The 14,687-nt window shown below is 36.4% G+C and overlaps 1 protein-coding gene across 20 annotated transcripts in view; it reads left to right on the top strand.

Annotated features, from left to right (window-relative positions):
* ERC2 (ELKS/RAB6-interacting/CAST family member 2) overlaps positions 1 to 14,687 on the top strand; it is a 999,838-nt gene that overhangs the window by 377,368 nt on the left and 607,783 nt on the right. For all 20 annotated transcript variants that reach the window (XR_011647540.1, XR_011647537.1, XR_011647539.1 and 17 more), the window contains one exon: positions 13,371 to 13,538. Coding sequence is in view for 10 of the 20 variants with exons in the window: in XM_071212097.1 (XP_071068198.1) it covers positions 13,371 to 13,538 (168 nt within the window). In the remaining 10 variants the exon portion in view is untranslated. The remainder of the gene's footprint in view (positions 1 to 13,370; positions 13,539 to 14,687) is intronic.

Below are 14,687 nucleotides of genomic sequence, written 5' to 3'. Positions count from 1 at the left end.
CTAATTGCTTGAGGACCTCTGCTCCCTGCTTTGCTGTGTCTCTTATTATGTTTTCCTCCTGTGTCTCTTGTTGCATCATCTTGTTGTATCAGCTCGCCACGCCTGCCCATCATGTCAGCTCACTGTCTGGCTCATCTTCTTTAGGAGGCATCAGGAATTGAACCTGGAACTTGCCATGTGGTAGGCAGAACCTCAGTCAGTTGCGCCACATCCACTTCCCTAGATGTATCTTGAAATAGATAATTTTAAAGATTTTGCTGAAAATTTGATGTAGAAACAACTTTCTGGTAGTAAAAGGGAGTGCTATTTGTATTGATTATTAAAATGAAGAAAGCTGGCAGGTTAGAGAGAAATAAAGTATTTTGAACAGCTGCATGAAAGGACATGCACCTCCATTTTGGCCCTGAGCAGATGATAGTACCTCTTGAAAGTTCTGTAATTAAATCAAGTAACAGTGAAGAATTAGGTTGCTTTTATAAACAGGTCATAAAAAAAAAAAAAAAAACATGCTATGCTATTTTGCGGAAGGTAGAAGGCAATCTGCAAAGTAGAAATGCAGAGTTCAAAATCTCTGCCTGTCCAATGGTGAGAATACCAGCCAGGATGGACCCCCTTGTGTCCCACAAGCTCTTTGGCACATGGACATTGTCCCTGAAAACCAAGACTCTGGGAGCCTTCCTGCGCTGTGCACCTCTCCCATGTTTGAAATTACAATTCCCACCCTAAGGAGGAAAACCTGACAGAGTTGAATCTAAGTGGCCATGGAAAACAGGGTTACTTTCAGGAGATCAGAATAGAATGCACCAAATAAATAATTGCTTTTCTGGTAAGCAAAGAATGGTGGCTTCCTTTGTTCTGGATGAGGCTTTGTTCCTAGTTTAACACATTTTTCATCTACTGATCCCTGGACTTCTTTATTAGCTGCTCCCTGTGTTTTCAATGTTTGCCGAAGACACCACTCAGTTGTCTTAGATCTCCCCCTTTATTCTGAATTTATAACATATTTCCTTATTAACCTCTGCTGGATTGCAAGCCTCACAATCCAAACTGTATGATAATAAGCATATCGCTTTCTAGACATGAGTGCCACATCAACAGTGAAAAGAAGCTGTTTTCCTTGGCAGGGTGTTTTTATCAGGGTGTTGGTTGTGTCATAGATGTAGTGGAGGAAGAACTTTCAGACGAGATGAAGTGTTCCCGATGTCCACATGGACTTCATATAAAGTATGTGATGTAATTTCGATTGGCTTTTCTCTTTGCCATCTCAGAGACAGACCTTCCCTGGGCCCAGATCTCATGTATATTTGATTGCATCGCTTTCCATTTTTATTGAGTTTATGGCTGTAAAAGAAGCAAAAGTCATGTTTTTATGGAAGAATATGAATTTTTACCCTGTAAGTATATTCCCCTTAGAAAAAGCCTTTTCTATTATTGTCTGCATAAAATATTTATTGGAAATGTACCTTATGGCGGTGATAGCTTGAATGTTATTTAAAGTCATTGTCTAACAGAAAAGGCAGACTAAAATAGTTTTATTATTATCAATTTTTCTTGACTGAAGTAGGTATAGGTAGACTTTCTATTAAACATCATCCCATTGACCAAATTAATTTTGTTCAAATTCTTCTCTCAGTAACCCCACTCCTACCCTCTTTTCTACTATAGTATTTGTGGAAGTTAGAACAATTGATTTTTTTCACTATAAACATCATCTTTGCTTAGGCATGTGGAGTTAAAATTTTTTTAGCTTTAATTTTAGATGAATCAATTTCATATGTGGAATCAACTATATACTGTGCTGTCAGCTGTAACTGGATGTGATTTGGGGGCCATACCCCTTGAGAAGAGTGCTGAGCATGCTGATCACAACAGATTTTAATTTATTTTATCATTTTAGGCAATCCAAATCTTGATTTTCTCTCTTTGTATTTATTTTATTTTTTATTATTTTTCCTCTCTTTTTTTTTTTTTAATGTTACATTAAAAAAATATGAGGTCCCCATATACCCCCCACCCCCCTCACCCCACTCCTCCCACATCAACAACCTCCTTCATCATCGTGGGACATTCGTTACATTTGGTGAATACGTTTTGGAGCGCTGCTGCACCATGTGGATAGTGGTTTACATTGTAGTTACACTCTTAGTATTTATGTCCATTTTCTTTTGTGAATGAGAGGGAGAAAGAGAGCACCTCTTCATTTTGTTCAAGGTAGAAAAAGCCATAGACTCAATCATGAGTCATTAAATTACAAAGAGAACATGTTTTCCTTAAGGTTTCACATACTTGAGTTGAGCCACCACTTGCTCATACATACTCAGGGCAGACATTGATAATCAGTCGCAATTCTTTCCCAGTGAACCTCTAAGCATGATAGAAATCCTTCTCAAGACCACCTTTTGGCCAGCCACTACCAATTCTTTCAAGTTCACGAGCAAGATGAAACTTACTTATCCTTTGATGCAGTCTTTTTTCTCCCTGTAGATGAGATTTCCTTCCACACCAAACTTTCTAGCAAGTTTTGCAATTTAAACCCTTCTAAAGCTGGGAGTCACAGTTCTTTTTTTTTTTTTTAAAGAATCCTGGTCTGTTCATGTTAAGCTCTCATTGTCAGTTGTGCTGCTCTTGTCTGTGTCGGTTTTTGTTTCTGAAAACAACCGAAATTGCTGGATGAAATATATTTTTAAAACAGATATTTTAAAATGGACTTATGAGCTGTGAGGTTAGAAAGACTTCTAAAGAGTCAAAAACTAAGTCAAAGCAGGGAGCTTGAGTGATAAGCAGAGCACTGGTTCTTTCTTCATGTTGGCATTTGTCAGACAGACAGGTAATTTTGAACTTTAATTTTCACTGTCATGGGGATAATGGAGAAAGAGACAGAATCCTGGGGTTGCCTAAGATGAGTCTAGTAGGAATCACTACATAAACCTGGGAGCCCAAATAACTATACAATTTGTCTAAGAAGAAACTAAAAATACACCCTCTCTTTCTGCCCTCCCTCAACTTAGATTAAGGGATGTGTAGACTTCAAGGAAGATTGCCTATTTTAAAACATTGAGCCACAGGAAAGGTAAAAAATCTGTTTTTGGGAATTCATAACCATAGGTCGCTGTCACATGGATGAGCAGTGGGAGGTGATCCACAACTTTAGGCAGAGAATGTCGTTTAAAGGGCTCATGGTTGGTAGACCCCACGGGTGTTGACAGAAACAAATGTTTAACCCAGGTCTCAAAGTATTCCTCCAGATAAAGTTACAGAAAATATGAGCACAAAGTTTTTAAAAAATCACAAGACATGCAAGGAAACAAGCCACCATAAGTGGTAGCCAGGAGAAAGAAAAAATAGCAGAACCAGAAGGCAAAGACTTCAGAAGTTGGAGTTATAAGACAGAATATGAAATAAATTGTTTATTATACTTAAATAAATGAAACAAGGCACTGAAAATATGATTAAAGAGTAAGAGACTGTAAAATTATCAAGCAGATTTAAAAGACAACCAATTAAAATTTAAAAGCTCAGGGGATAGATATAATAGCAGAGTGATAAGAGCTGAAGAGAAATTTAATAAGCTAGAAAACAGGAGAAGAAATTAATTAACAGATGTAAAGATGGAAAATATGAAAAAGGAGATAAATGGAAGATAGAATAAGAAGATCTAACACAAATATAATCAGACTTCCAAAGGGAAAGAGAACTGGAGTGGGGGCCATGTCACTGTTAAGAAGTCATATTTGAAGAGATGAAGGCTGAGCATTTTCCAGACTGATGATAGGTACCAATCCAGAAATTCAGGAAGCCCATAGTACCACAAAAAGGGTAAATAAAGAACATCTATCCAGTAGAATCAAAGTAAAACCACATAATTTCGGAGGCAAGCAAAAAGTCTTGAAAAGCAGCTAGAACATGTCCCCAAAGAAGATATGTAAGTAGCTAATAAATATATGAAATGATACTCATTATATTAGTCATTAGGGAAATGCAAATAATCAAAATCACAATAAAGTATTGCTTCACACCAAACAGAATGACTGTAATTTAAAAGACAGATAGTAACAAGTGTTGACAAGAATGTGGAGAAATTGAAGCTCTCATACCTTGCTAATGGGAATGTAAAATGGCTCAGTGCTCTGGAAATCAGTTTAGAAGTTCCCCCAAATGCTAAATGTAGAGTTACCATATAGCCCAGCAATTTTACCCCTAGGTATATGTCTAAGAAAATTAAAACATTCGTTTCCATAAAGACTTGAATATGAATGTTCTTAACAGGACTATTCATAATACCCCAAACCTGGAAATAACCAAAATGTCCATCATCTGGTAAATAGATGAACAAAATATGGTATATACATACAGTGGATTATTATTTAGCAATAGAAAGGAACGAAGTACTGATACATGCTACAACAAGGTTGAACCTTGAAATCATTATGCTAAGTGAAAGAGACCATTCACAAAGTACATATATTATGTGATTCCATTTATATGATATGTTCAAAATAGGCCAATCCATAGAGACAGAAATTAGACTTGGGTCAATGGATAGAGCATCTGCCTACCACATGGGAGGTCCATAATTCAAACCCAGGGCCTCCTTGACCCGTGTGGAGCAAGCCTATGTGTAGTACTAATGCACACAAGGGATGCTGTGCCACGTAGGGCTGTCCCCCGCATAGCGGAGCCCATGCGCAAGGAGTGTGCCCCATAAAGAGAGCTGCCCAGTGGGAAAGTAAATTCAGCCTGCCCAGGAGTGGAGCTACACACATGAAGAGCTGATGCAGCAAGATGACGCAACAAAAAAGAGACTCAGAATCCCGGTGCCACTGATTAGAAGTGGACACAGAAGACTACACAGCAATTTAACACAGAGAACAGACAACTGGGGCAGGAGTGGGGGTGGGGGGAAGGGGAGAGAAATAAATAAATCTTAAAAAAAAGGAAAGAAAAGAAAGTAGACTATTGGTTGCTAGGGTTTGCGGGTGGGAAGATGGGCAGTTGACTGCTAATGGTTACAAGGTTTCTTTTTGAGATGAAGAAAATGTTCTAAAATTAGATTATGTTGATGGGTGCACAATTTTTTGATTATGCTAAAAACCATAAATTGTATACTCTGAATGGGTGAATAGAATGGTATGTAAATTACATTTCAAAAAGCAGCTGAAGGAAAAAAAGACCCATTGCTTTTAAGCAAATGAATTTGCAATAATAGCTGACTTTCAAATAGCAATAATGGTAGTTAGAAGGTGGTAGAATATTATCCTCAATATGCTGAGAGAAAGTATCTCTTAATCTAGAAAACTACTTTTAATACTTAGCAGCTTTCAAGAAAATAGAATAAAACAGATATTTTTAAAGAAAATTTGAGTTTGTCACCCATAAAACCCCACTGAAGGAAATTTTTAAAAATGTATTCCAGGTAAAAGGAGATTCCTGAAGGAATTTTTGAAATTCTAGAATGAAAAATGAAACAAGTTGGTGATAAATATGTGGGTAAATCTCAACAAACATGGAGTATAAGAAATGATGATGTCTGAGTTAAAACAGGACAGAACTAAAATACATGGTAACAATAATGTGTATGTCAAGAGGGTGGTGACTGGACTTGTCCCAAGGTCCTTATATTATTTGGAAAGAAGATAAACATATACATTGACTTTACACTTAGATAAGTTAAAAATATAAGCATGTTATGATTTCTAGAATAACAGCCTAAAGATAGGAAATAAAGTAAATAAATATAAAAAACTAGAAGTATAACAACTTTTAAATGAGCATAGTCAAAAAAATAGAATGAAACAGAATTGTCATTCCAAGCAAGGCAGGAAGGAAAAAAACCAACAGAATGTTAATACAAATAGAAAGCACATGATAAGTTGGTTGAAATGAAATCCCATATATCTATAATGATAAATATTCCATTTAATTTTGTCAGGCAGGATAATAGGATCTGGGTATATGCTATTTCCAGAAGATAGCTACAATATAAGGTTAAAGGTAGCTCGAAAGTAGAAGACACACTAGGCACATGCCATAAGAAGCTATTGCATACTTTAAGGCAAAAAAAATTTTTTTAGAGTTAAATAGTTGGCATAATTATAAGGAGAGGTTATTTAACTATGATAGTGGATGATTTTATATACATTAAGTAATCAACAGATGAAACACATTAAAAATCAGAATATAGTAGATTTAAATAACCCCATTAATAGTGTATGTTATCGAATGCACATATATAGAATATTGTGCCCAATAATAGTTGGGTATATATATTTTTCAAGCACATAGTATCCAAAGGACGTTTTGATAACTGACCACATAGTGTGTCATAAAGCTAGACACATCAAATTTCAAGTGATTGGTATCAAACAGACCATGTTCTCTATCCACAATGCAAGAGAAACAATAACAACAAGTAAATACAAAGATAGGCAGAAAAAAAACACGTATTTAGAAATTGCAAAACATACTTCTAAATTTTTCACAGGTCAAAGAAGAAACAATAATGGGGATTAAAAAATACTTAGGGGAAGTGGATTTGGCCCAATGGATAGGGCATCCGCCTACCACATGGGAGGTCCAAGGTTCAAATACCTAGGGCCTCCTGACCTGTGTGATGAGCTGGCCATGCGCAGTGCTGCCGTGCGCAAGGAGTGCCGTGCCACGCAGAGGTGTCCCCTGCGTAGGGGAACCCCACGTGCAGGGAGTGCGCCCCATAAGGAGAGCCGTCCAGTGCGAAAAAAATACAGCCTGCCCAGGAGTGGCACTGCACATGGAGAGCTGACACAGCAAGATGACACAACAAAATGAGACACAGATTCCTGGTGCCGCTGACAAGAATACAAGCGGGCCCAGAATAACACAACAGCAAATAGACACAGAGAGCAGACAACTGGGGGTGGGGGAGTGGGGGGGAGGGGAAGAAGGGAAGGGGAGAGAAATAAATAAAAAATAAATCTTAAAAAATAGGACTAAACAATTATGTCAATAACTACATATTGAAATAGGAGGATAGAGTTAAAAGGATGCTTATAGGGAAATTTATATTTTGAATGCTTATATGAGAAAAGGAAAAAGGCTGAAAATTAGTGAGTTAAGCAGCCAGTTTAAAAAGTTAAGAAAATAAAATAGAATTATTCCAAAGAAAGTAGAAGGAAGGAAATAATAAAAAATTCAGAACACAAATTAATGTAAAATTAAAAAATGTAATAGGATGATCAACAAAGCCAAATTGGCTCTTTGAAAAATATATATATATATATTTAAAGATTTGTTTATTTATTTATTTCTCTCCCCTTCCTCCTACCCCGGTTGTCTGTTCTCTGGTCTATTTGCTTCATCTTCTTTGTCCACTTCTGTTATTGTCAGCAGCACAGGAATCTGTGTTTCTTTTTGTTGCGTCATCTTGTTGTGTCAGCTCTCAGTGTGTGCACTGCCATTCCTGGGCAGGCTGCACTTTCTTTCCCTCTGGGCAGCTCTCCTTATGGGGCGCACTCATTGCACGTGGGGCTTTCCTACGCGGGAGGCACCCCTGCGAGGCAGGGCACTCCTCGTGCGCATCAGCACTGCACACGGGCCAGCTCCGCATGGGTCAAGGAGGTCTGGGGTTTGAACCTTGGACCTTCCCTGTGGTAGACGGACGCTCTAACCACTGGGCCAAGTCCGCCACCTTTGAATATATTATTTAACTTGACTTACCTCTGCTGAGACTCATCAAGAAAAAGAGAGGACAATTAAAGAATATTAGGAATGGAAACAAAGACATAATCATAGGTACCATATATAAAAAAAGATAAACAACAGTTTCCTAATAATAAACGTGAAAATTTAGGTGAAATGAAAAATCCTTAAAAATATAAAAATTTTTAAAACTGACTCAAAAAATTAGAAGCATGACTAGTCCCTAAACCATTAAAAATGGATTTAGTTAATAATGACTTTGAAAAAAGAAAAATACTAAGTCCAGATGATTTTGTTGGTATTTTCTAAGGGACATTAATTGAAAAAAATTCCAATCTTTCACAAAACCATATTAGAATACAGAAAAAGAAGAAACATACCCTAATTCATTTGGGAGGCTAAATTGATACTAAATTCTGAAAATGACAGTAAAATATAAGACTATTATAAACCAATCTTATTCATAAACATAGGTCAAAAATTCTATCAAATTATTAGCAAGCTGACTTCAGCAACATATACAAATAAAATACATCACTACCAGGTGGGATTTTTTTCATTGTACTGCAAGGGGAGATTAATATTTTAAAAATCCATTAATTTATCACAGTAATATATTAAAGGTGAAAAAATCATGCTAAATCATGAGGCTTAGAAAAATGTTTGATGATATTAAATATGCATTAATGAAAACACTCAGTAAAGCTGGCATGAAATGAACTTTCTAAAGCTCCAAAGAGTATCTATAAAACACTAAAGCAAACATCAAATTTTTGACTTTCAGAACAGGAACAAGAAGACAAGAGGACCGCATTATCATCAGGCGTTTCTGTCTCTGCACAGCCTCTCCATGTGGCTGGTGTGGACCTCCATACAGCCTGGTTGACTCAGGGTGGGTGGACTTTTCACATAGTGACTGGCTTCCAAAACTGAGGTAGTAGAACTTGCCAGTCCTCCTAAAGTCTAGGACCTGAAAAGGCATGGTGATACTTGAGCTGTATTATGCTGGCCAAAGCACATCCCAGGCTAGGCCAGGTTCAAGAGGAAGGTAAATGGCTACTACCTTTAGTTGTACAAGTAGGAAGGAATTAGGAGTGGTTGTCTTTGAAGACCATTTATCCCAATTTCTATTAGAAGGGCAAAATGTAGAAGTGTGATGACGTGAGATAATGGCAAAGATGGAACACTTGCACATTGCTTGCATCCATGCAAATTTAGTATGACTATTTGGAAAATATTTTGGCATTATCCAGTGAACTTGAAGCTGTACCTACTATGTGACCCAGCAATTTTTCTCCTTTTTTTTTTTTAATTGTGGAAAAATATACACAACTAAAAATTTCCCATCTCCACCATTTCCAAGTATTCAATCTTGGGAATTAATCACTTTCACAGTGTTCTGCTGCCTTTACCACCTTCCATTACCAGAACTTTCACATCAAACCAAACAGAAATTCTGTGCCCATTATGCATTAACTCCCAATCCCCATCCCCACCAGCACCCCTGGTAACCTGTAATCTACTTTCTATTGCTATAAATTTGCATATTCAGTTATTTCATATTAGTAGAATCATACATTATCTGTCCCTCTGTGTCTTATTTATTTCATTCAACATAATGTCTTCCTTCAAGGTTCATCCTTGTTACAACATATATCAGAATTTTATTCCTTTTATGGCTGAATAATATTTCATTGTATGCATATACTACATTTTGTGTATCTATTCATCTGTTAATGAACATTTGGATTGCTGCCACCTTTGACTATTGTAAATAATGCTTCTGTGAACATTGGTGTACAATATCTGAGTCCCTACTTTCAGTTCTTTTAGATATATCCCTAGAAGTGGTATTATTGGATAATATGTTTGTTCTTTGTTTAACTTTTTGAGGACTCACCAAACCATTTTCCAAAGTCACTGTACCATTTTACATTTCTACCAGTATTACTGGATCTTTGTCAGCAATTGTTATTTTCTGTTTTAAAATAAAGAACAGCTCTCCTAGTAGGTGTGGTTTTGATTTGCATTTCCCTAATAGCTTATAATGTTGAGCATCTTTTCATGTGCTTATTGGTCTTTAGTGTATTTTCTTGGAGAAATGTCTATTCAAGTACTTTACCCATTTTTAAATGAGATTGTCCTTTTGTTTTTGAGTTGGAGGAGTTCTTTATCTATTCTGCATATTAAACTCTTATCAGATATATCATTACCAAATATTTTTTTCCCACTTGGTTGTCTTTTTACTTTCTGGATAATGTCCTTTGCACAAAAGTTTTTAATTTCGATGTCCAGTTTACTTATTTTTCTTTTATTGCCCATGCTTTCAGTGTAAATTCTAAGAATTCATTGTCCAATACAAGGTCTTGAAGATATTTCCCTATGTTTTCTTCTAAGAATTTTAAAGTTTAGCTCTTATATTTAGGTTATTGATACATTTTGAGTTAATACTTATATATGATATGAGGTAGGGATCTGCTTTCACACCTTTGCCTATGGATATCCAGTACTCCCAACACCATTTTTTGACAAGACTATTCTTTCCCCTTTGAGAGAAACTTGGCACCCTTGTCAAAAATCAATCAAAGATATGTGGGTTTATTTCTGCATTCTCATTTCTCCTCTCTTGGTCTATATTCCTGTCCTTGTGCCACTACCACACTATTTTGGTTATTGTAGCTTTGTAAAAAGTTTTGAAATTGGGAGGTGTGAATCCTCCAACTTTGTTCTTTTTCAAGATGGTCATGGCTATTCAGGGTCTCTTACCCTTCCATATAAATTTGATGATTAGCATTTCCTTTCTGTGAAGAAGGCTGTTGGGATTTTCATTGGGATTGCATTAAATTTTCACTTTGGATAGTACTGACCTCTTAACAATATTAAGCCTTCCAACCCTTGAGCACAGAGTATCTTTCCATTTATTTAGGTCTTCTTTATTTCTTTCAGTAGTGAATTGTTGATTTCCATATATAAGTCCTTTACATTCTTGGTTAAATTTATTTCTGGATATTTTATATTTTCAGTATTGTATGGAAACACTACTCATCTTTGTATACTGATCTTGTACCTTGTACCCTGTCATTTTGCTGAATTCATTTATTAGCGTCAATGGTTTTCTTGTAGATTCTTCACTGTTTTCTCCAAATAGGATTATGTCATCTGTAAAGAGGAATTTTTTTTTTTTTTTCAAACTTCGTCCTTTCTAATTTGGACACCCCTGGCTGGCACTTCCAGTACATTGTTGAATAGTAATGGAGATAGTAGATATTTTTGTTTTGCTTTTGATCTTAGGGGGAAAGCTTTCAGTTTTACATCATCGAGTATATTAGCTCTTTTTTTGCACATATGCCCTTTATTATGTTGAGAAGTTACCTTCAATTCCTACTTCTCTGAGTGTTTTTATAAGGAAAGGTTGCTAGATTTCATTAGATACCCTTTCTCATCAATTGAGACAAGTGTGTGTTTTCTTTTTCCTTAATTCTATTGTTGTAGTATATTACATTGATTTTCTGATGTGGAACCACCATTGAATTCCTTGGATAAATCACACTTCATCCTGGTATATAATCTTTAATTCTCCTTTGAATGCTTTATAAAATTTACCAGTGAGGCTCTCTGGTCCTGGACTTTTCTGTTTTGAAAGGTTTTTGATTACTGATTGAATTTCTTTGTTTTTGTTCTGTTGAGATATTTTATTTCTTCTTGATTCAGTTTTGGTAATTTGCATGTCTCTAGGAATTTGTCCATTCATCTAGGTTACCTAATTTATTGGTATTCAATTGTGCTTAATATTCTCATATCCTTTTTATTTCTGTAAGATCAGAAGTAATGTTCTCTCTTTCATTTCTGATTTTTGTCTTTTCTCTTTTTTCTTTGTTAGTCATTAAAGCTTTGTCAATTTTATTGATCTTTACAAAGAACCAATTTTTGGTTTTGTTGATTCTGTAGTTTTTCTGTTATTCTTTTTATTTATCATGGCTTTAATCTTTATTATTTCCTTCCTTCTGTTCACTTTAGGTTTAGTTTGCTTTTCTTTTTCTCATTCTTCCAGGTATGAGGTAAGGTTGCTGATTTGAGTTCTTTCTTTTTTAATATAAGCATTTAGAGCTATAAATTTCCCCTTGAATGCTGCCTTTTCTGCTCCCCATAAAGTTTCATTTTAATCTTTTTTTATATTCATTTTATTTCTCTCCTCTCCCCACCCCCCACCCCAGTTATCTGTTCTCTGTGTCTATTTGCTGCATGTTCTTCTTTGTCTGCTTCTGTTGCTGTCAGTGGCACGGGAATCTGTGTTTCTTTTTGTTGCATCATCTTGTTGTGTTAGCTGTCCGTGTGTGCGGCGCCATTCCTGGGCAGGCTGAACCTTCTTTTGCGCTGGGCGGCTCTCCTTACGGGGCGTACTCTTTGTGTGTGGGGCTCCCCTTTGTGGGGACATCCCTGCGTGGCAGGGCACTCCTTGCGCACTTCAGCACTGCGCGTGGGCCAGCTCCACACGGGTCAAGGAGGCCTGGGGTTTGAACCGCGGACCTCCCATGTTGTAGATGGACGTCCTAACCACTGGGCCAAGTTTGCTTCCCCCTCATAAGGTTTTATATGTTGTGTTCTCATATGCATTTACTCAAGATATTTCTTAACTTCTCTTGTGATACTTTGACCCATCGGTGGTCAGCAATTTGATTCAAGAAAATTTTGGTGTATGTATACCAGGTAATATGTAAAAAATTTTTCAGTATAGAACTGTTTATTATAGTAAATACCTGGAAACAAACCAGTGTCTCTCCACAGCAGAATTGTTAAATAAATTGTAATGAAGACTTACAATGAAATACTTTACTAGAGTGGAAGTTGATGAATTTTATATACTTGGTTTTATCTCCAGGATATGAAATTGAGTAGTAAAAAGCAAGTTTCTAAAAAATAACAAGAGAAAACCCTACAACATACTTACCACATAAAAAGTGCAAAAATCATGCCAAACTAAACACTACATTCTTTAGGGATGCAAAAATACATGGTAAGCCTAATATATAAACCAGGAAATAACAAACACAAAGTTCAGGTGGTCATTATTTAGAAGGGTGTGGGGTAAAGGGAGAAGGAAGTAGATGGGATATGTGTAATTCTAATGACCTTTTTTGGTGTTTTGAATAATGGGTGTATTTTGTATTATTTTTTCTTATAGCTTACATATATTTTATAATCTTTTTTGTTTTCTCACTATTTTACGTAAAACAAAATCCCTAAATCTTTTTTTTTTTTTTTTTTTTTGAGGCTTCTCTATTGCCACATGATTCCCTCAATAAATCGTTTTTACAGAGAGGGTCCAGGTTATTCCCTGACGCTGACCACCTTTGTTAGCTTCCCTATTGAACCTTGTGAGGACACTGTTGAATAGATTTCATGAGTTCATGAATGTGTGCCTTTGACCAGGAAACCTTCATTCAACTGTGGACCTCACCTTTCGGTGGCATGAACATGCCTTTCCTGTTTTCTACACTCTCAGCACCTTTAAAGAGTCTCCCCTGATCCCTGGGCTGTGTTGACTCCTAAGGCCACTTTTTTAAGCAAACCTATGGCCCTCCCTGTTGGATTAATGATCGTTAACTATTGAAAATGGAGAGAAATCAATAGTTTTCAAATACAAAGGGTCAGAGCAGCAGTTTCTAATTTGTTGCGATTTTGTTGTTGTTTCACAGATTGATCAGCTGAAGCAGGAACTTTCAAAGAAGGAATCAGAACTTCTTGCCTTACAAACAAAGCTTGAAACCCTTAGCAATCAAAATTCAGATTGCAAGCAACACATTGAAGTGCTTAAAGAGTCGCTTACTGCCAAAGAACAGAGGGCTGCCATCCTTCAGACTGAGGTAAGACACTCTCAGGATTCCTGGCAGCAGAGACGCTGAGCTGATAGAACATGTCCTACCTGAGCAGCTTTTCTTAGAAGATCCCTTATCCCAACCTTTGGGGCCAGATGTATTTTGGAATTCAGATATTTGGGGATTTTTGGAAAGGTAAGATCCACTGCTTGTATCATAGACTGTATATCACTCCCAGTGAGGTTGCAGTTATACCTTGTAAGCAAATACATGGGTATTTCTGCAGAAAAACAGAATTCTGACACTAAAGCAGAACAAATAAAGACCGCAAGTAGCTTCTTGTCATTCATATAAGTTTATGCCATCAAAGGAGATTGCTTCACACTTACAAAGTTCTTTTCAGTTTTCAGAGCTTTATGGATTTTGGAACCACAGATAAGAAATTGGATATGGAATGGTTTCATTTTATTAAAAAATCATAAAATATCTAGACTATCATCTACCTTAACTTTTCTGTACATCTATTTATTAATAGGTCCCCCGCCTGGCAGCTCTGGTTCCAAGAGTTTTTTCTTTTCTAAAGAATGTCCTCAATTTTTAGCGTTCTTTCATTCATTGAAGGAAGTTAGTATTGTGTGTGTTTGTTAAAGGAAATACTGTTTTGCTATTTCTTATTCATACTTAGAAGGAAAACAGGTATCTGTTACTATCATATTTCCTTGCTTCTCCTCATTGGATTACATCTTTGGTTCTGCTAAGAAATGCAAAACACAAGCCAGTTATTGTGTAAATGAAACAGTTGTTAGAAAATAAATGATTAAATGTGGGAAATTGCAAAGAACACGGTGAATATCCCAGATTTTTGTGTTGAGGTATTGTGTGGTATGGATTACTTTTGAACATGTCAGTCTAAATGAGATGCTCTCTTTCAGGCTCTTTTAGCTATATATTTGCATGTAACTTGCATATACTTTTTGTTTCAGTGTGAAGCTTTGGAATGGCCTCAGGAATTGTAGGCCTGTGTTAAAAGTGCAGGATAGTTCTTGAGGAGAAGGAAAACAGGTTTTGGATTGGATAGGTCTTGGAACGAACCTGACTCAGCCCTATGCACTAGACCCTTGGTTCATAGGCAGTTATTTGGTTGCTTCAAATTGGCCACAGTGATGCAGATATTTCACATTAAAGGAATATTATTTT

The sequence above is a fragment of the Dasypus novemcinctus genome, chromosome 26 (genome assembly GCF_030445035.2).
Source record: "Dasypus novemcinctus isolate mDasNov1 chromosome 26, mDasNov1.1.hap2, whole genome shotgun sequence".
Classification (NCBI taxonomy): Eukaryota; Metazoa; Chordata; class Mammalia; order Cingulata; family Dasypodidae; genus Dasypus; species Dasypus novemcinctus.
The sequence above is the reverse complement of the archived record's forward strand: the minus strand, read 5'-3'. Positions and strand labels throughout refer to the sequence as shown.